Source organism: Theobroma cacao, chromosome 7 (assembly GCF_053813885.1).
Source record: "Theobroma cacao isolate CCN51 chromosome 7, ASM5381388v1, whole genome shotgun sequence".
Classification (NCBI taxonomy): domain Eukaryota; kingdom Viridiplantae; phylum Streptophyta; class Magnoliopsida; order Malvales; family Malvaceae; genus Theobroma; species Theobroma cacao.
In genome coordinates this window covers 634,207-655,898 of record NC_142645.1, presented here as the reverse complement: position 1 = coordinate 655,898, position 21,692 = coordinate 634,207, and the positions used below count along the sequence as shown (strand labels likewise).

Here is a 21,692-nt window from a genome sequence, read left to right as displayed (position 1 = left end):
TCCCCCAAACAAAACCCTAACGTTTAATTTTTTTTTAAATCAATTTTATTTGTCAGTTTCTAACAGAGAACCAGAGTTTCACTGTCACATTTATTATGGGTTTTACCAAGAACCTCTATTTTTATTTTTATTTTATTTTTTGGAATTTTCTTTGTTTGGAAATATGAAAAAGAAGGCTTTGTAAGCAATAAAATCTCACAACCAATTTTGGAGAGATCGTGACCGGCTATAGCAGGTGGTATGCACGTGAGGAAGGGTTGCATCACGCGTGCTTGGAGGGTTAAGAACTTCTGATCTGTGGACAATATCTGGTCTTTGAGATTGTGACACGTGGCATGCATGCACGGCAAGGCATCTATGATAACCCCATTTATTGATTTGTTTTTTACATGACAAGGCATCAAATGCATGCATGCCATTTACCGTGATCGCGTGATAATTGATGACGCGATCATATGCGTTAAAACACCTTTTATTATTATGTCGGTTCTTCAAATCATATGTTACATGTCACGAGTAAAATAATTATATTATGGTAAATAATAATAAAAATAACTCAAAATATGTTATAGGGTTTACTATTAAAATTATGTAAAAAAATATATAATATTCAAATAATCCCTTAAACTACTCAAAATATTCAAATAAATTTTTATTTTTTTATTACGTTCGATTAAGTATTTATATTTTTATTTTAAATTAAATAAATTCTTATGATAAATGATTGTTTAATTACCATTGGTAAAAATGACACTTCTCATTTTATATCGACATGGTACAACATAATATTAATGAGACGGTGAAAATTATCATATGATTATGTTATCATGTCAAATTAGTATGTCATGTCATCATCAATTATGATATGTCAATATGTTATATCATCATCAATTATGATGTTTTAGTATTCGACGTCAATATCACGTTGTATAAAATAATAATGTCATTTTCATCAAATTAATTATTAGTTATAAAGACTTATTTGACTCAAAATAAAAATATAAAAATTTATTTGATTCAAAATAAAAATTCAAAGATTTGTTTAAACGTAATAAAAGTATAAAGGTTTGTTCGAATTATTTTAAATAGTTTAGGCGTTTATTTGTATATTATACCTAAAAAGGTTGTGAAGGCATTTCTTGGACAGTATTCCTTATTTTAGAAAGCTTGTCAAATTGTCAATATTCGTTAACCTACTGGTACTGAATTCACCTAAATCATATATATATATATATATATATATATATATATATATATATATATACTTGGTCATATATTTGTAGTCTGGCACAATACAATCTCTAACAGGGAATTTCCCCGGAAATTCTGACAATACTATTAACTTCCAGCAGTGCACTCTCACATGGGAAGTCTCAGGATTTCACCATCTTCATTCAACATTATTTCCTGTTAAGTGAAAGAACGGAAATGGTGAATCTTCTGATTATCGTCTACTCAAGAATTGCTATGAACATGTCTACTTCTGAGCTAATTAACCAGCATGATCTACATGATTTGGCTACGATCACAGCCGTTGAATCGACTAGAATGGGATCCACTGAGCTGGACACCAGGGCATAACCAAGTGTGAAAGACGAGGTCAAACAACGTGGGGGACTATCAGGGCTTTAACTGTCCAACCCCACTAATCAACCCCACGCGAAGAAAGGTAACTAACTTAACTGCCAGGCCACTTTGCTTTCCTTATAACTTGAAAACCCAGAGTTTGTTTTCAGTTTAGTAGCTGAGTTTCGAGAGATTTTTGAGGCTTTCAGGAAAGGAAAAAAATGGGTTATTTTTCTCTTCCAAAACTCTGCAAAAACAGTGCTTTGTTTTCTCTGATTTTGGTCTTCGTGGTCATGGTTGCTGCTACTTCTTTTGAGTTCAAGGTTGGTGGAGAGAGAGGGTGGAGAAAACCAACTGGGAATGAGTCTGAAACCTATAATGAATGGGCTACCAGGAACAGGTTTCATGTTGGGGATTCTCTTCGTAAGTTTACACTATACTTTTGTCTACAAAAACAGTACATTTTAGCAGCAGAAACAGATTAATTACTGGTTTTGTCACTTATGTTTTGCTTGTCTGTCATTAGATTTCAAGTACAACAACGACTCAGTGCTGGTGGTGAACAAGACAAGCTACACCAAATGCAGTGTGTCAAATCCAATCTTTAAGTTCGAAGATGGGGACACTGTTTTCCAGTTTGATAGATACGGGTTCTTCTACTTCATCAGTGGGGAGCGCGGTCACTGCAAAGCTGGTCAGAAACTGATCGTTCGGGTGATGGTGCACCCTGCAATCAGTTCTCCTCAGCCTGCACCTTCACCTAATGGGGATGATGGATCTGATCACGATGGGGGTGGTTGGGACTCATTTTGGGGGCCGCCACCTCAGAATTCTACCATCAAGCTGACGGTTGCATCCTACTTCATGACTGCCCTTGGGGGCATGTTGGTCATTATGTATTTGCTAATGTAGTATACTGTCTAGTTTAGAAGCTGTTTATTTGGTTTCATTCCTTACCTCCATGGTTTGTTTTATTAGATATTCTTAAAACTATTTTGTGCTTTCTGTTGTTTGATGACTCTTTCTGTCATGGGTTGGTTACTATGTACTCTGATTTGTTGCCATTCTTCTGCTTTCTTTAGCCTTTCTTCCCCTTGGATTCATAGATATCTGTTGAGCAAGCTTGAAAACAAAGAAAGGATGAGTCAGTACATGGGCAATCAGAATCCAATGTCAAGAATATATAAATTTTATTTCATGGACAAATTGTTCATGTACAGAAGATGGCTAAAAAATTGCCATCAAAATGTGATCTTACACTTCTAAATTTTATCATTGTACTCAGTAATCCTATCATTTGTATACAAAAATCTCAATGTGATACAGATTACGCGATAAAGTAAGAGGAAAAAGAGCTCCAAAAATGGCCTTTAATTTAAGCCTTGAGTTACAAATTAGAGGTTCTTCTAATCTTTTCGACTTTAAGAAGAGTATCGATGATCTCATCGCATGTCAACTGCTTATTCGATGAATCGTTTACTACATCCTCTGTCTTCCTTATCTTGGATTTTTCAACTGTCTCTGGAGTATGATCCAGTGCATTTTCTAAATGGAAATGATTATCCTCTTGGCTCTCCACTACATCCGACGGCAACAATTTGGTCTTCCATTTGATACCTACAGCCTCTGCTTGATCTGCGAACAACAATTCTGAGACAGGTGATTCGCAGATATCTTTATATGTTTCATAACTAGCAGCACGAGTATTTCCACCTTCCAAAAGTTGTGAAAGAGGATGCAGAACGGAAATCGCATCATCACTTCGTTCTAGGCTTTCCTTCAAAATCAGAAAGTCTGAGACCAATTCTGCCTTGCTGAACTGAACAAACACTGCGGTTTGATCCATTCGGTAGATGGAAATAACAGAAGTAGGGCCAAGGGTTTTGCAGATGCACTCTCTTATCACACTTGGTTTCAGTTTAGATGGGAATCCCCAGATTAAAACAATGTTCTCATATAAAATCCGTGGAAACCGCTTTCTGAGGATATTAGAACCCAAAAATTCTGCAGTCCTGCTACCTGTCCTTAGATCAATAACATCTCCATTAATCCAACTCAGATATAGAAGGTTCATGTGCTTCTGGAGCTTTTCATTCTGGACCAGATTTTCAGAAGTTGAATAAAGTTGAAAATCAATGCCTAGATGACTACAGACCTGAGCAAACACACAGCCTGTCATAAAAGCATCGTAGCCAGCCTCATGCTTGGCTCCAGAGTTCCAATCAGGGGACCTGCAAGTTATAGTCTCAGTGTAAAAGGACCTCCAGATGGCTCCTCAACTTGGGAGAGGCAGCAAGAGTAGCATTATTGATTCATTATAAATGTTAACATTCATTATGACGTGGCTGTGTTTAGTTAATTAGCCTTAAAAATGATATAGGGTAATGAGATCCCTCAAGTAAATTTGCGAAAATAAGTTAACATTAAGCTATATGATTCGATTGAAAAACTAGCCAGATTTTGACGGGGGAGAGAAAGGCGAAGGATAGAGAGGGAAGTGCCAGCTACTATGGTAAAATGAATCAAGGGCTTTTAACTAATATATTATAGAGAGTAAGTTAGGAAAGGGAAGGCAAACCTCATTTCATCCACATGGACCTCAACTTTAACACATGGCTGAGAAGACTGAACTTTACTTTTAAACCCATGAGCAATTTCTGGGCATAATAAGGAAAAAGCTGAGGACAATGATGTGCTTGATTTCTTCATCCGTTGCTGTAGTATGTTGTCAGCATTCAATAGTATTTTGGTGTCAATGATATTTGGGAAGTACTTGTTAACACAGGAGACAAATTCTTCAGCAGTCAAAGGAAGAGGACCTAGGAATTTGCTGTGTATGTGGGCAATATCTGTATCACCACAATAAAAGCATTTCAGTAATCTATTAGGCTAATGTGACATCTTCATCTAACTGAGACTAGTATGCATACCCAGGATGCAATTGTGACCAACAATCAACTTATTTTCCGAGGAAAGTAGATCAATCACATGACGGAACCCCACTGCAGCATGGATCCTCATTTCTGCCCTTCTGTAATGCTCATTCTTCACCTCCTCCTACAGAAAATCAGGGCACAAGAGTAGAGTCATCACAAAATGAAAATGATGCCACACCAAATGCAGCTGTCAGCTTCATACTTAGTCTCATTACCTAATTTCAGCACCATCAGGTTTCTGCATTAGATGACATCATACAAACATCCATCCCTTGAAACTCTACGTTTTTATTTTTTTTCACTTAACTATTTGCTCCACTTGTGAAATTAAATTTTCAGAAAGCATTACCAGGCTAAAGATAAATCCATTCTACCTCTGGAAGGAAACAAACAGAATAGAATCTACAATTCTAACTTCTACATTTTAGAAATCCCTCCAACATATAAATATGAACTAGTGTTTCCTATGTTTTGTATAAAAGAAACAGTTGAATATTCATCATCTAATATATGGAACTAATTGACAGATCTTCCTCACAGATGTGATGTGTCTTACCACAAGTCTGTCCTTATCACTCTCTGAATCTGTAAAAACCACTAATTCTTGTGAAGAACTTTCACCATTGAAACGAACATAAACAAGATCTTTGAAATGCTTCCTTGTGACCTGCAGGGTCAGTTTCCCAGATTAAATCTGATGTCCTCAGCAAAGACATGATAAAGCCATTTAAAAGATAATTCTTGTTAACACCATATATTGATGATACAAGAAGGAAATGGTCTTCAAGAATGTTTCCAAATGAGGGTCACAATGAAGAAGCTGAATGTAGAAGATCAATAAAATGAGAAGACATTACAAACAGAACCAGAGAGAGATGCAACAACATTTACCATTCGTATCAGACTGAGTTGATGAGAAGTGAATCCATTCAAACTCAGAGCAGGACGCATCTTAAAGAAAACTGTTTGAAATTGTTGATTCAAGTCATTTGAAGCCCCTTGATCTTGAGGCCCTCTACTCCTATTCTGTAACAACTCATCACGCCATTCACTCAATCTTTTCTTCATTCTTTCAGTGAAGAGAACATCTGCCACTCTGACCAAGGGTACATCCATAGTCTCTCTTAAATTATGTGATGAATTCGTTAACTGCTCTTTATAAAGTGATTTTAATCGTCTTCGGGCCTCATCTTCTTGTCCTCTGGATAAGTAAGATACTCCTGAGATGTGAATTCTCAAAGTAAGGACAACTTAGAAAACACAGCTACAGAAACTGTACATCAAGCATTAAAGGTATCAATGACAAATTGGGACATGAAAGATACATAAAATACCTTCATGTATGCAGGCATTGAAATCAAACTGGTATTTAGCCAAAAAATCCATTGACGTCGTCTGGCAGAGGAATTCATTAGATGGCCCATCAAGTGGAATCTCTTGACGAGGAAATACAAAGAAATTGTGCCTGTCAAGGATTATTAAACGGTCGAATCCATTAATAAGAGACATCATTCAAAGATTCAATTTTGCAGATTAAAGGGGAACCAAGCAATGATACTACACCCTTTCCTCATACCAATTACGGTGAATTTACACCAAAGTTAGAGACATCATTCAAAGATTAAATTTTGCAGATTAAAGGGGAACGAAGCAGTGATCCTACTTGCTTTCCTCATAGCAATTACAGTGAATTTACACCAAAGTCCTGTCTTTTCTTGTTCTTTTTGCTCTCCCCTGTTCTTTGTTAACTTTGCCATACATAGTTCTCTACAAAGGGCTCAAATTGCCTTCGTTTTTTTCCTTCTCTCTTAATTTATCGTCAATCAAACACTTAAAACAGCTCAAATTAAGCTAAAATCAATCATAAAATACCATTTTTTCTCTATAATAACAAGAAATGACCGTTCTTTTCACCCTGAAATGGCATTAACAATATGTATAGAAAGAGCTTGATAAAACAGAATCATATGAGTTGGGAAGAGAAGACTAACGGGTGAGCAATGAACGATTGCTTAAGCGAGTCCCAACGAAAAGGGCAAACACCGAACTGAACAACAGCGAATTTCTCGGCGGAATCTTTGACTTTTAGATACCGAATATCGAACCGGTCAAACTCGAACGATTCCCGCCATGGCGCGCTGGTGACCCCCGTCATTTCCAAGTCGATGGCCACGAAGTCGGCTGCTCGCACGTGCGAACGAAGCTCAACGAGGGCCGAGTCGAAGTTGGATCTGGTCACGTGCTTTAGAGGGAACGTCGGCGAAGGGGAAGCGCTGGTGCTGGTGTTGGAGAAGAAGGCACGAGATAGGACACGTGAGAGGATTAAGGCCCTCTTGGGCCAGTGTTTTGTGGTGTTCATCGGAGCATAGCGGTGGCAGATGGCAGAAGCGGCCGCGGCCGCGGCGGCGGCGACAGTGGTGGTGGTGGTGGTGGGGTTTTAGAAGGGGATATCGAGATATGGTTTTGGGTTTTTGGGCCGTAGGGGGCCAGGGGACTTAAGCCTTTAAGATATAGTAGGCGTGCGTAAAAGGCCAAGCCGTTGGCAAAAACGATGTCGTTTACCCCATATTCTGGGATTTTCCTTCAATAATTATAAATAAAAGTTTTAAATAAGTTAAATTAATTTGAAATTTTTAATATAAATATTTTATTTATTTAAAAAAAATACCGAATTCTTAATTGTTATTTATTTTTATCATCGACTTACATTTCACCTGCATGCAACAAAATATCTCGTAAAACATTTTTCACATCATATAATCTATAACGATTAATATTTTTCTTTCGACTGAAAATGAAAAAAAAACATTTTATTTAAAAAAAAAAGCAATCGAGGTATTTTTTTGAATATAAATTAAGATATGATGTTTTAAATGTAAATAAGTCAATTGAATTGCATTCATTAATATATTCAATATGGCATTTTAATTTCATTATTTATATGATAAAATAAATTATTAATTTTGGTTAATATTATAACTCAACATAATGCATAATAATTTCATAAAAAAAAAGGGTCGTAAATATTATTTCTTTATTAACTTGAATTAATTCCTTGTTTTTTAGCTTGCTTAAAGCAAAAGTATGAAGGTGTTAGAGTTTGGGATGAGTTTTGTCTCTGTTTTTTGAATTAATAATTATTTTAAATATGAATAAATCTCAGCTTTTTCAAGATTTTTAAAGCTTTGTTGGTTTAAATCAAACTTTCTAAATATATATATATATATATTTATTATTATTATTATTTTTATTATTATTTTTTTTTCGAAAATTGAACCTTACTAAATGTTAGGAACTCTTATTACATAAGGATTGTTCAGATACCTATAAATACTTGTTCATGCAAGAACCTGAAAGCAGTGTGACATTGCAAAGTTAAAGAAAGAACCATACAGCTTTATGATCAGTGTGATGGGTGACAACCGTTTTTCCCGGAAGGATTGCGTCATGAAGAAGCAGAGCTTTGTGGAAGGAAAGAAGAGGGAGAGAGGGAAGGAGGATCCAGAAATCAATGCCATGTTCGATGCTGTCAAGAGGAGGAGGAAGGTCGAAAAAAGTTCAGAAGAAATCAGCTTGTTTGTCGAGAAAGTACTGGCTGAGCTCACGATCGTTGCTGAAGACGATGCACAACTCAACAGAGAAGGCCGAACTGCCATCAGCAAGCTCAAGAAGTTGCCATTTCTCACAGAGGTTTTGTCCAAGAAAAGCTTTCAGCTTCAGTTCTTGGATCATGGGGTTCTCACACTCTTGAAGAACTGGCTTGAGCCCCTTCCTGACGGCAGCCTGCCCAATGCCAATATCCGTGGAGCAGTTCTAAACATCCTGGCAGATTTTCCGATCGATTTAGAGCAACATTACCAACGAGAGCAGTTCAAGAGGAGCGGTCTTGGAAGGGCGATCATGTTCCTTTCGAAATATGAGGAGGAAACAGTTTCCAACAGAAGGGTCGCTAAGGATTTGATCGACAGATGGAGCCGAAGCATCTTCAACAAGAGTACAAGGTTCTCTGACCTGAGAAATGATGATGATATTCATGTTCCCGTGATGAAAAAGCCTGTAAGCAAACCTGCAATGGTGGAAGTAAAGGCTTGTGATTTGGACGTCAGTGTTGCCAAGGAGCATAAGCTTTCTCGACCATCTTCTTTGAGGCAACATGTTACAAGGCCCGAACCAGCTTCACTTGTTTATACAGTACGTCCCCAATCTAAGTACAACCCAGAGATAGCCAGAACGTCTGCTAGACAACAAGAAGTACACGGAGACTCTCACCAAAGGATAGAGCAGAGGTTGAAGCAGTTGAAAGCAACGAGAAAGAAGCCGCTGCAAGCTGCAAAGCTTAGTGCTGAGGGTCGTCGTGTGCTCCTAAGTGTGTGATGTTAAACAAGTCGATATATGTTCTATTAGACCTTCTTACTGTTTTAGCTGTCAAAGAAATTTTCTGTAATTTTTAAGTTGTTATGAATGAAGTTAAATTTTTTAGTATCATTCTCCATTGTCCTGTGTAGATTCTCAAGTTTTTCTTTTCCCTACAATCTAATCAAAATATAAAATATTTAAATTCGGCTTTGTGTTTTCTGAACGTTCTTAGATTGATAATCATCCCTAGCACAAGGTTATGAGCTACTGAGATAGACAACAAAAGCTGACATCGAAAGGCCTGAGAGTTTATTTCAGCATGATTCAGCCTCTGGAAATCATTCGTGTGTGTTGTCTCCCATAGAGTAAGCGCTAGAGCTTGCTGTCATGGATATCTCTATTTTTGAGTAATATATGCAAGAGAATTGCTGCTGCTGTTACAGTTTTAACGTGTAGTTAATGTGTACTATTGGTGTTCGCTTGTTGTAGTCATTCTTGTGAATGTTCATCCAATTTTTGAGCTAAGTCTTTTATTCTAATTATCAAATTTGGATTGCTCAAAGGTCAATGTTGTTTGAGAACATCAGTTCAGAGCAAAACTCAGTCATCAAAATTTCAGTGATTGTGAAACCAAAAACATAAGCAGGTTGCTGTAAATCATCCCAAGTTACATGATGATAACTCGATGAGTCTTCCCTTCCCTTAGAGTTGAATAAAATGCCCCGCAATCCTAAGCTTGATAGTATTGCTTTCCTCTTATCTGGTGTATTATGAGATGCAAAGAATTGTTGTGCCTTGCATACCCCAAGCCAAGGAAAATCCTTCACATCAACAGTCTTGGTTGCATTTATGTTGTTGATTTCTACCTACAATCCCTCTTTACAGCAGGTTGAGGACTTGATGAGGAGGTAGAACCTCCTCCATATGCGGAATGTCTCCAACTAACTTGCCTATACTTTGCTGTTTTTCCTCATAACCGGCTGGCTGTGTCTTGGCCCAGCTACTACGTCGAGGCTCTGAATCCAAAATGCAAAAGTCCTGTCAAAATCATGTATTTCTGGTGTTTTGCTGCACTGTGACCAATGCAGAACCAAGGCCATTAAAATTTGTCCGTGCTTCCTCCACTGATTGAGCTGAGTTTAGTCTTCGTTATATACTGCAAATCTCAAGGTAACTAGCCATGCATTCATCATGGACAACTAAAACGTATGGCATCTTGTATTCACCTTGTTGCTGATCTTTCTGCTTCTTCTCCTTCTTCTTTTTCTTCTTGAACTCGAACTCCCTGTCTCCTGATGAGATGACCACTTAGACTAAGTCTGGTAATTGTTGTATGGTTACCCACTTATATAAATTATCCGAAAATGGCTTTCATGCATGCTTTCAAAAGACTTCAAATCTGTCAGCCAGTATAGCTGAAAACACCAACCTTGCTCAAGAGTCTCAAAATAGGTTACTTCTTTTTCTGTTACATTCATGTATATGCACATCAATGTTCCAATTGGAATAAGTTTTACTTGCAAAAAGAAAGAACATACGTATAAGGTTGAGTAAGCCATTTAACAATGATGCTCGATGCAATTATTATGGAAAATAATTACAATTTTCATGAGAGGAGATACTAGTGTTTATGACAAAAGAAATGTTGAATCATCAGAAAAAAAAAAAAAGAGTATTAAGTATTTCATAAGGGAAATACTAGTGTTTATTATTTTTTTTCCCCAGCATCCATTATATATTTTCACAAACGAAAAAGACTGTTACATTGTATGTTGCCAATACTAGGAATTCTGTCCATAAGCAGACCAATGTGTAAACGACCTGCTGGTTTAAATTCAGCTTTAATGTACCATAAAAAAGCTCCTCGAGCAGCTCCCATTGTCATCACCAGACTGCAAGCTTTAGTAGTTTGCCTGGTAAGCAATATATCAGGCTATAGAATTGGTATGATCTGTTTCTTAAGGGCCTCCCACAAATCATGCTGAAGCACTGGTAAACTCTTTATTCTTCGGCACTGTGTACTTCCAGGGTTAATTCAATAAAATCGGGTTGATTTGATAATGCTGTAAACATGAGCTATTCACTGCAGTGGCCCAGTATCAAAGAGAGAACTCTGTCATGCAGTGAGCTCTTCACATAGACCATCAAGGGTTGCTGTACTGTACTCATTTCTTCACAAAGCCCGAACAAGACGAGCTGCAAATGCTCCATCTAGTGAGTGTTTCACTGGATTAGAGAGATAGAAGCCTTGTTTTGTAACGAAATCAGATGGTACATATCTATCAACAGGATCTATTCTGAATTCCTGAAAAAGGAAAGTTAAAAAAAAATCAATTAATAAATAGAATTCCAGCACAGAAGTTGAGGAAAAAGCCATTGCTCTTACAGGATGCCTGCCAAGAAAAGCATCCACCCTGTCTTCATTCTCTTCCGGATCAATGGAGCAGGTACTGTATATTAACACTCCTCCCAGGCTCACCAGTCTATAAATGCAGAACAAATGCTGTAAGGTTAAAAAGTTGGAATCATACATTCAATCAAAGAGTAAGACCCTATGCGTAGAGGAGAACATAGATCTCACGTGGAAGCTGCATCAAGGAGCTCATCCTGCAAATTCTTAAGTTGTTCCAGATCTTCTAAACTTCTATTCCATCGCAAATCTGCTCTCTTTGAAACAGCAAAAGAAAGAAAGAGTGGTTAGATATATCTCATCTCCCCCAAAATCGAACAGTAGGTAACTGGGAGAGTGGGCAGAAGAATTAGAAGAAAATTTTAAATATTTTTAAAAGCTTGCAGCAAGTAAACATTGAACGATTCATGGTCATATCATGTTACCTTGGAGAGAACCCCAAGTCCAGAACAGGGAGCATCCAACAAAACTTTACCAGATTTGAGTAGACTATTCTCCTACAAATTTTAGAGTAGAGATATACGTAAGAAGTTCCATATTCCTTGAAATACTAAGCTTTTAAGAGAAGAACTTACAGAAAAAGTACAAAGATCAGCATGGATTGTAGCAACAACACCATTGACTTTTTGCACATTGGCTGTCTCTCTAAGGATTCTCAAGCGGCCTTTGTTTATGTCAATTGCATGCACTTTGCCTAAGAATCAAATAAGGAGTCCCATCATGGCTTTCAGCAACCAAAAACATGAATTAGTTTTGCATTATCTTACTATAAGAAATTATAAAATTAAATTAACATGGCCAGAGAAGTTCCAGGCTATCTAAGTGCAGATTCAGTTGTGCTTCTTGACATTAACCAAAAGATTCTGCTAGATCAGAACTTAAGGTGGAAGAGCTCATTCTTATTGTGTGCATATACATACAAGTATAAAAGAGGAATTAATATAAAATTGAAATCTTTTTGATGCCTGAAAATGACTGCTAAGTAGTTCAAGTAACAAAGAAGAAGAAAGCTGCAATCAGATAAAGTTGGCAGGTATACCTTTGCCACTCAAACGAGATGCCATGTAAAGAGTCTTCCCTCCAGGAGCAGCACAACAGTCTATAATGTCATCACCCGGTTGAGGATCCACAACAGAAACTACTAGACCTGCAATGAGATTTTGATATAATTTAAAGGACAAGTTGTATAAAATCCAAATCAAGTTCAGAAGAATTTTTCATTGATCAATAAATGAAAAGTGCTTTACCAACATTTAGTTTTGCAGGGACATCTAACTACCTCACTGAAACTTAACATACTGTGATGTTATTATATTATATAATACCTTAATTAGAAACCTTAACGTTTTCTCTGTCCAAACAAGCTTTGCGTGAAACCTAGATTGAAGACAGTGAACTATACCTGCACTTTCATCCTGGACAGAACAGAGACCTTCTTTCAGCAACCCAGCACGTATGACATTCTGAAATTGGAAGAGTAGGTAATCAAGATACTGTGCACTGAGCAGTAATTTCAGTTTCCAGATAACCATCACTAGTAGCTACAGATGCAACATACAAGTGCCTTTTTGGTAAGGAACACTGTGATCTGCCCTCACAAAGAAAAACAGACTGCACATGCTGTACCAACAAATTTCAACTTATAATTCACATTTACTAGCCTCAAGCGTATACTTCAAACGGCACCATATGTTGTATGAGCATAAAGCTTATGTTGGAAAAATTCATATATCAAACTCCTACCTGCAAACCAATTTTTACACGCACAAAATCATCCAAATGCAAAGAAACCTCATGAGGGACCTGCAGTCAAAATAGAAAATTAATATTAAGGAGCATGGTATAGGAGTATGTTATAACAGATAAACTAGTCTGTACATACTTAAGCATAAGAAAAAGGGTGGGGGCGAAGGAAGAATTACATAATAAAAATTAAGTTGCATTAAGGTGAAAGACCTTATTAATGCCATATTACCAGAAGCAATACTATCATGTGTGTTTCAAATATTTTTATGGAATATAGGAAAAATGATAACTAATAAGGCAAAGAATATGGTAATCAAGCACCTTCAAGGAATTAAGCTGCGTCGCAAGGTCATCTCTAGTAATTCCCTTTCCAGAGTTTGCCCTGATATCAGTATAGAAGAGTTAGTCTTTGAATCAATATGACACGAATATCATATTCAGAAAGCAGGAAAAATGTGGCAGAAACCTTAAGCTGAAACTGGGATCACTATTGTTCCACATCATCAGCCGAATTGCTTCTTCTTGTCCAAGATACTTCGTCCATCGCCTTACCATCCACTAGAAAATTAGATAAATAGGCAGGATTAAAGTTAGCACTAAGGATATGGACAAAGTTAGAAAATTTATGAAATAAACAATGCTTTTATGCTTCAATTTACAAACTGATGATAAACCACAGATCAAGTTGGCAGTCAGGATTATGAAACTACCATTGCACATTATCCTATACATATTTCTAAAACAACTACAAGCAGAGGTTTACAATCGCAGACTTACAACAGGATGAGAATAAAGAGTAGCAAGAGCACGTGCTTGTGCACGATCATCACCTTCCAATTTGGGTAGAGGAAGGGAGTTATTTTCCTGCGAACCCCAAGTGAAGAAGACATAAAAAACCTGATCATTGCTCACTGCTTCAATCACGTAAACAGAAAGTGGCAAACCTTAACCAAAACTAACTTCCGGAGGATCCCATTGACCATGTTACCAGCACCAGGCCGAAGAGCAACCTTTGCAAGTTTCACATTCTGCACTTATACATAACAAAGTTGACAATAGAAAAGATTTTAGGCCAGAATCTTATATGAAGTAAGATCCAAATTGACATATGCCATCACATATAGAGCTTTTTAAATAAAAATATTTGATGGTTTCACATGGAGGATCTTCAAGGTAGAAAGAAGAACGAAACATGCAATTATCAGAAAAATGAACAGATTTTACCTCATCTACAACAGCATATGGTGGCATATTAAGCTTGACAATCTCGTAGAAACCAATTCGGAGAATCTAAAAGCATAGACAAGAGATGAATTAAATATATTCAAGTTTCAACACTCCAAATTGACTCAGCTTTGTTTCAAAGCACATAAGCAAGTCATTCAGAGGGGGAAATTAATAAACTCGTAGATTGTTAGTGCAAATGCTGAGCAAAAAAAAGATTGCTCGTGCAAAAATTGAAAAATCAATAAAAGCCACTTTATGAAGCTGACTTAAAGTATTAAAATTAATAAATATATAAACCACCAAAAGATTGAAGGAATATTACGGACAGACCCCTACAGAATATCTGAAGAAAAAGTACCTGTAAAAGAAGTGGCTCCATGCTGCTAAACACACTTTTATCATGGCATAGTGATCCAATCAAATGATCAAGATATCTCCTCCAACGAATGGTGCCTCCAACGATATCTGTAACCTATGACATTCCAAACATAACGACTTCTTTTAAAAACTTATTGCCATTTATTTAACTTGTTTAAGTTCATATAGGAAGTCCTTAGAAAAAGCATCTCTAACCTCCATTAAAAACGGGGAAACAAAATATAAAGCCTGGTTAAACTAGTTTAAGCATTTTGATAAGTTAGATATAAAACACTCTTGATGACTGCCTAGACTAACATCACACTAAAATAATAGAGCAACATAAGCACATGAAAGAAAAGAAAGGTAAAAGAAAGATGACCAATCTAAGATCTCGATCATCTAAATCACGAGTGCGAAAGCCAAGAGTTCTTTCCACATATCCCATCTCATTATCACCAGAACCCTTTCCTTTCTCATTTAAAAGGTCAGCAAATGCACCGCCTAGCTCAATTCTCATCAACCTCACTGCAGATACTGCATAAGTCATAAAAAAAATTCCACAAAAGAAAATCAACAATGTGAGGTAGAATACTCTTAAGACCAACTGCCCTGACCTTATATTTAATCTCAAAAGAACCAAGAGTAAGAAATATGATATTATAAACATGATACATATACACTTGATTACTGATCAAGACAATTATTTGGATGGAAAAATAGCACACTTATACTAGTAGAATTTCAAATCTTCAAAAAAGGTATGAAGTGAGTAATGCATGCAATTGTCAGCACAATTTCAACCATTCATTATGCCGCCTTAAAAAGTGGCACAACAAAAATGAATTCCATAAGAAAGCAGAGAGAGAAGCTGAAATTACCAGCTCTATGGGGAGAAACCTCCAAATTCAACTTCTGGACTTTGTGTGAGGGACTGAGAAGACCTGAATTGTCACATTATTTTTATCATCAAAACAAGCAACATGAGACTACACTTAAAAGTTCTAACTTATATAAATGTAACCCAACTTGTCCTACATCAGATAAAAGCCCGCAACCTTAAGATTCTGCAAAAAAGATTGAAACTTGAGTTCCAGATATTTCAGTCTTCCATTTTAATTTCTGGGTCTAAAAACTTTCTTCATAACAGTTTCTGGGGAAGAAACAGCAGCAAGCTACCTTTTTTAGCCGTAGAAAATGATGTGTTAGACTTGTTTGTCCTCTTGGTGAGTTTCAATGGCTTGGAGGAAGTTCTCTGTGCTTGTGAAGAAGAAAAGACATGAAGAGGCAGCACGTTTGCCATTGATGCTTTGGTTTCTTGTATTGAAACACGACCAGAGCAACCCGACGAGCTTATGTTTTATTTACTCTGCTTGTTTTTTGGGATAACATACGGAAGCAAACAAAAACGGAAAAACCCCGTCCAGTGTCGATGCCGCTCTTTTGACACGCTGCAGCCAGAGCTTGTCCGAAGCTCTAAAATGTGGATTGAGTTGGACTAGCATGGGCCTGTCTTCAGCAGTTGTTACTTGTTAACCGAAACTCCCTTTGTCCATGGCTCGAACAGGCCTAGTAAAGGCCCATTTGACCCCATTTTATTAACAAAAAAATGAATATACTAAAACCCTTTCGACCGCATTCCATCGTACAGCTCTGATCAGACTCTTGTCCTTTTGTCTCCACTCTTTCGATCTTTGGGTCAGGAGACATGATGACATGAGTCAGTAACTCACTCAATCTTGGTCTATTTTGTTCTTGAAGTCCTTGGCTGTCTGTCACACTCCAGTTTCCAGGCCAACCGAATGGCATCTGAGGCTGAAGTAGCAGTTTTTACAGACACAAACTTAGGCACTCACTTAGCCATGGCTGTCTCTCCAGATACCACTGTTGGAGATTTCCAGAGTAAGCTTATAACAAACACAATCTTCTTTTCTTGCTCCTGATTACATGTTGCTATCTATTTTCCATCTTTTTCCTTTCTCTTTTCTTTTTTAATTTTCCCAGTTGCAAAGTTGCTGCCTTTGCCATTACCTTATATGGGGGAATTACTGACATTAACTCATTCTCTTATGTATTGGAGTTACTACTCTTTTGACTGATTCTCTTGCTTTCCCTTTAGTTTATCGGTTGCAAAAAGCAATCATATATATCATTCTGGCAAATGGGCATTGCAGATTATATTCATTTCACCTAAATTGATGCACAAAAAGTCATCCCTTTCATTGCATTGTAAAAAAGAGATTTTCATTTTCCCATTTCTACCTTTAATTATTGTTAGTGCTCCCAGTCAAAAAAGGGTAGTTTTTTCTTATTTTCACATTGATATCACTTTAGAGAGTAATGCTACACAAGCATAGCTTATCTAGGACCACCGGGCTAGTTTGTGAGATTTCAGATAATTGCATTTTTATCCTGGAAATGTCCTGGTATATTTGATTTTGCCTCTTTCATTCCTGTTGTTTTATTGTAGCTAATGGATCATTGGTAGATTAAGAATTGTATAACTTATAAACTTAATGACCACATTTAGACTATGATTGTCGATCCAAAGATATGTTATTACGGTTAGCTTCTTCCTAGTGTTCAACTTGCTGTCATTTGATGATTTAATGTTAGATTACTGCATTGTTATTGCATTTCTGCTCTAGATGTTCTAGCCCCTGCTCTATTTGTTTAAGCAATTAGCGTGTGCCAAAATCTTATCTGTAGGGGAACTCGAGAGAACGCACTGCAGTTGTTTCCCCAAATTGGGAAAGATCGAAGTTTATGCATTAACGGTAAATCTCATGTCAATCCTTTCCTTTTTCTTGATTTGATGCTGTTGATGGGTTCTTCTCCTTACAATTTTCCTACCACTTGTTCAACTAATAACTTGTCTGTATGTTCTGCTGTTTGTTTCCTAGTAGGTGAAGAGAAAATCATGCTTTTACCATCTGCCTTTATCTATGCCTATAAAGTATGCTTTCCATCATCAAGAGGGAACGTGGTTCCTCCATATCTAAGCAAGGACTTTAAAAGCTTCAAATGGGCCATGCTTATCAAACTTTGCTGCTGCAGAAGTTGGAGATCATAAATGTGATGGCAACCATCTCACCAATTCTCTTGTTCAAAACATTGGACAAGAGCCCATGATAAGCAGTGGTAAGAAACTTAGTGTCAAAGCTTTACCACAAGAGCTTCTAAAAACTTATCTTATTTAAAGGAAGAGAAAGACTAACATCATAAAATATCAGGATCGTGAAATTGAGAAGGAATACCTGAGTAAAAATAATTGAATTCCAAGTGTTAATCTCTTAACCTTTTAGCTTCTGAATATGAGGCTGAATCTGCAGATGCAGCAGAGAGGGAATTGAGTTCAATGACAAAGAATCCAACTAATATCTCATTGAGAGAAATATCTGCTGCTGGTACCATCAATGGATACCTTTTGAACTGTAGTGGAGTGAGCAAACATGCCAACTCTCCAATCACTAGTAGAGCCATTCAGAGTCTGCCAGAAGATCAGCTGAGAACCAAAGCGGATGATTGCTGCTCAAGCATTCAAATTGGTGGCTCACCACGATTTATGGTTAGAACGCCCCCAAAGCAATCATTGTTTTTGTTGCCTATGGCCCAAATGACTGGAAATCCTAGAGAGAAGTTTGTAGATAGTGAAGTTGGGAAGCGAATTATCATAGCCTCAAATAACATTAGAATTTCTGCAAATAAACAAAGACCTGCAACTCCTCTTAGCAGATTCAGAGATGGGAAACTGTTACGCTACAAGAATTTATCTCTGGCAAAATTCTTAGTGTTTGAGATCAGTGACAGTGATGACTGAGGAAACCAATGATGCCTCCTGAGCAATAGGGAATGTCCATGCCTTGTAATCCCGTGCTTCTGTGAAGTAAAATTTTCTGCAATCTATTTCTTGTTGAGCTGATCCTACTTGCATGTTATGCCAATTCTCTCTTTTATTGTTGACATCGCATCCGTATATGAAACACTGAAGGTTGTATAATTCACCAGGTGTTAGTAGAGTGAAGTCAATTGTCAGGCCTTCACTTTCATGTATAATTTAGTTGCAAATGCAGATGAGCCATACTTTTTTAGAGCGAGAGACTTTAAGAACTATACTTTTGTGATTCAATCCTTTTGTAAAGGTGTCTGCACGTATGCAATGCTCTGCATGTGAATGGAATGGTCTAGGGTGGTTGAGCATGGACAGAACCAGTTCAGTTAGTTACACTGTTGTTTGATGTGGAAATGTTTAGTAAAGTGATCATCATATCAAGCCAGTTTTCTTGCTTTTGGTGATCAGCAGCCATGTTTACAAGTTAGACTAATGAGAAGGGGGATAATCCACTCCTATGTATTACACTCATGTTCTCAGTTAGGCATTCTCCATGATTTTATTTGCGTCTGTCTGCTGATGCTGTGCCATCTTTAATAGTACTAGTATTCAGCTTCTTTCTTGTTTTATTATTTTCTTTTTAACTTTCTGAGTGTTCATGCCATCTAAGCTATTCTCTATATTTGATCAATAGAGATTGTTATGTTATCAGATTTAGCCACGTGGCAACTTCTGCATCCCTTAAACCAATCTGTTTCCTGATAAAAAAGAATAGAAATGGCCAAATGGGTTGGAATCTTACACATTGTTTGACATGCAGGTCAGTCCATGACCTGTAAAAGTATGAAATAACCGGCAATCCAACCACCCATTTTGCACTCATGGTGGCAGCTCAAAGCAATGGGGCTGGGCTTAGACTTCAACTTATGCATCCCTTAACCAAATCTGTCCCCTTATAAAAAACAACAGAAATGGCCAAATGGGTTGGAATATTACACATTGTTTGACATCCAGGCCAGTCCATGACCTGCAAAAGTATGAAATAACCAGTAACCCAAGCACCCATTTTGCACTATAGCACCTCAAATCAATCGGTCTGGGGTTAGACTTTAACTTATGCATCCTTTAAACCAATCTGTTTCCAGATAAGGATTGCAGGGCATTTTATTCAACTGTAGGGGAAGGGAAGACTCATCGAGTTATCATCATGTAACTTGGTATGATTTACAGCAAGCTGTTTATGTAACTCTTAACTTCATTGATAAAAACATAAAATTTACAGAAAATTACTTTGACAGCTAAAACTGTCAAGAAGGTCTAATAGAACACATATAAACTTGTTTCACATCACACACTTAGGAGCATACGACGACCCTCAGCACTAAGCTTTGCAGCTTGCAGCGGCTTCTTTCTGGATGATTTCAACTGCTTTAACCTCTGCTCTATCCTCTGGCGAGAGTCTCCTTGTACTCGTTGTTGTCTAGCAGAAGTTCTGGCTATCTCTGGGTTGTACTTAGATTGGGGACGTACTGTATAAACAAGTGAAGCTGGTTCGGGCCTTGTAACATGTTGCCTCAAAGAAGATGGTCTAGAACTTAGCTTCTGCTCCTTGGCAACGCTGACGTCCAAATCACAAGCCTTTACTTCCACCATTGCAGGTATGCTCACAGGCTTTTTCATCACAGGAACATGAATATCATCATCGTTTCTCAGGTCAGAGAACCTTGTACTCTTGTTGAAGATGCTTCGGCTCCATCTGTCGATCAAATCCTTAGCGACCCTTCTGTTGGAAACTGTTTCCTCCTCATATTTCGATAGGAACATAATCGCCCTTCCAAGACCGCTCCTCTTGAACTGCTCTCGTCGGTAATGCTGCTCTAAATCGATCGGAAAATCTGCCAGGATGTTCAGAACTGCTCCACGGATATTGGCATTGGGCAGGCTGCCGTCAGGAAGGGGCTCTAGCCAGTTCTTCAAGAGAGTAAGAATCCCATGATCCAAGAACTGAAGCTGAAAGCTTTTCTTGGAAAAAACGTCGGTGAGAAATGGCAACTTCATGAGCTTGCTGATGGCAGGTTGGCCTTCTCTGTTGAGTTGTGCATCGTCTTCAGCCACGATCGTGAGCTCAGCCAGTACTTTCTCGACAAACAGGCTGATTTCTTCAGAACTTTTCTCGACCTTCTTCCTCCTCTTGACAGCATCGAACATGGCATTGATTTCTGGATCATCCTTCCCTCTCTCCCTCTTCTTTCCTTCCACAACGCTCTGCTTTTTCATGACGCAATCCTTCCGGGAAAAACGGTTGTCGCCCATCACACTGATCATAAACTGTAAGATTCTTTCTTTAACTTTGCATTGTCACACTGCTTTCAGGTTCTTGCACGAACAAGTATTTATAGGTATCTGAACAATCCTTATGTAATAAGAGTTCCTAACATTTAGGAAGTTTTAATTTTCAAATAAAATTTAGAAAGTTTCAATTTTCAAATTAGAGACAAAACTCATCCCAGACTTCAAAACACGTCAAACTCTAACACCTTCATGCTTTTGGTTCAAGCAAGGTAAAAAAGAAGGAATTAATTCAAGTTAATAAAGAAATAGTAATCACTTAAAACGACCCAGTTTTTTTCTTCATATTTTGAGTTGTGGGTAGTGTGGAAAGAGTGCTCTTTCATAGCTCCCATGGCCCCTTGTCAACCTCAAACAGTGTGGCGTTCTGACTCTGCCTTGCCCTGCTCTGCTACTTGGAGCAGAGGCTGTGAGGATCATGGTGGTTGCTTGGGTTCGCTCTGCCTCTGCCGTGGGATGAGGAAAGGGAAAGAGCTGCTTCCTGCTTGGATGTTGGAGAAGGAAGAGAACTGTAATGACAAGAGCAGCCATGGAAAGGAGAGTGGGCAGAAACAGAGTCAGAAAGACAAAAGAGTCAAGATGAGAAATGGTGGGAAATTTAAAAAAAAATTAAAAAGCATTATTATTAATTAATTTTTATGAGTTTTTTTATATGCATTAGTATCACATCAAAAAAATATTAATTATTCTTAATTGATTAAAGTTTTTGTATTATTATTATTTTTTCTTTTTGATTAAAGTTATGTTGCTAATTATTGATTTATTTTGTTAATTAATATATTAAAAGTTTCATCCATTATTTTTTTAATTTTAAATTAATTTCTGATATACAAGCTTAACTTCACAAATGATACTATTATGCATCATGTTGAGTTATAATTTTAAACAATGTTAGTAATTTATTTTATCATAT

At 37.3% G+C, this 21,692-nt stretch overlaps 4 protein-coding genes and 2 pseudogenes across 5 annotated transcripts; 3 read left to right on the top strand and 3 right to left on the bottom strand.

Moving 5' to 3' along the window:
- Positions 1–1,761: 1,761 nt before the first annotated feature.
- Positions 1,762–2,738, top strand: LOC18593276 (early nodulin-like protein 21). The gene is made up of 2 exons (XM_018124019.2): positions 1,762–1,989; positions 2,093–2,738. Exons 1-2 carry the CDS (start codon positions 1,788–1,790, stop codon positions 2,476–2,478), a joined length of 588 nt encoding a protein of 195 aa, XP_017979508.2. The 5' UTR covers positions 1,762–1,787; the 3' UTR covers positions 2,479–2,738.
- Position 2,739: 1 nt separating this feature from the next.
- AHG2 (Polynucleotidyl transferase, ribonuclease H-like superfamily protein) lies at positions 2,740–6,968 on the bottom strand. The gene is made up of 7 exons (XM_018124018.2): positions 6,494–6,968; positions 5,837–5,967; positions 5,394–5,722; positions 5,059–5,169; positions 4,497–4,623; positions 4,145–4,415; positions 2,740–3,797 (listed from the first exon to the last, which is right to left on the bottom strand). The coding sequence occupies exons 1-7, from the start codon at positions 6,859–6,861 to the stop codon at positions 2,954–2,956; spliced, it is 2,181 nt and encodes a 726-aa protein (XP_017979507.2). The 5' UTR covers positions 6,862–6,968; the 3' UTR covers positions 2,740–2,953.
- A 922-nt stretch (positions 6,969–7,890) lies between these two features.
- LOC18593273 (protein IWS1 homolog 1 pseudogene) lies at positions 7,891–8,987 on the top strand (annotated as a pseudogene).
- A 1,528-nt stretch (positions 8,988–10,515) lies between these two features.
- On the bottom strand, positions 10,516–16,053 carry LOC18593272 (NOL1/NOP2/sun family protein / antitermination NusB domain-containing protein). 2 transcript variants are annotated; one of them, XM_007020419.3, is made up of 17 exons: positions 15,778–16,052; positions 15,480–15,542; positions 14,981–15,135; positions 14,600–14,713; positions 14,239–14,304; positions 13,959–14,042; positions 13,792–13,878; positions 13,481–13,572; positions 13,336–13,396; positions 13,012–13,071; positions 12,671–12,731; positions 12,308–12,415; positions 11,844–11,962; positions 11,694–11,765; positions 11,440–11,525; positions 11,245–11,341; positions 10,516–11,163 (listed from the first exon to the last, which is right to left on the bottom strand). In XM_007020419.3, exons 1-17 carry the CDS (start codon positions 15,899–15,901, stop codon positions 11,032–11,034), a joined length of 1,581 nt encoding a protein of 526 aa, XP_007020481.3. In that variant the 5' UTR covers positions 15,902–16,052; the 3' UTR covers positions 10,516–11,031. The 2 variants fall into 2 exon arrangements, with proteins under 2 accessions (XP_007020481.3, XP_088664265.1); XM_088808139.1 differs by lacking the exon at positions 11,245–11,341 and having other exon boundaries at positions 11,023–11,163; positions 11,390–11,525; positions 15,778–16,053.
- A 189-nt stretch (positions 16,054–16,242) lies between these two features.
- Positions 16,243–18,871, top strand: LOC18593271 (ubiquitin-protein ligase). The gene is given in 4 exon segments (XM_007020418.3): positions 16,243–16,500; positions 17,308–17,375; positions 17,505–17,739; positions 17,931–18,871. Coding segments are annotated over 4 exon segments (891 nt in total). The 5' UTR covers positions 16,243–16,400; the 3' UTR covers positions 18,419–18,871.
- A 906-nt stretch (positions 18,872–19,777) lies between these two features.
- On the bottom strand, positions 19,778–20,743 carry LOC18593270 (protein IWS1 homolog 1 pseudogene; annotated as a pseudogene).
- Between the last annotated feature and the right edge of the window lie 949 nt (positions 20,744–21,692).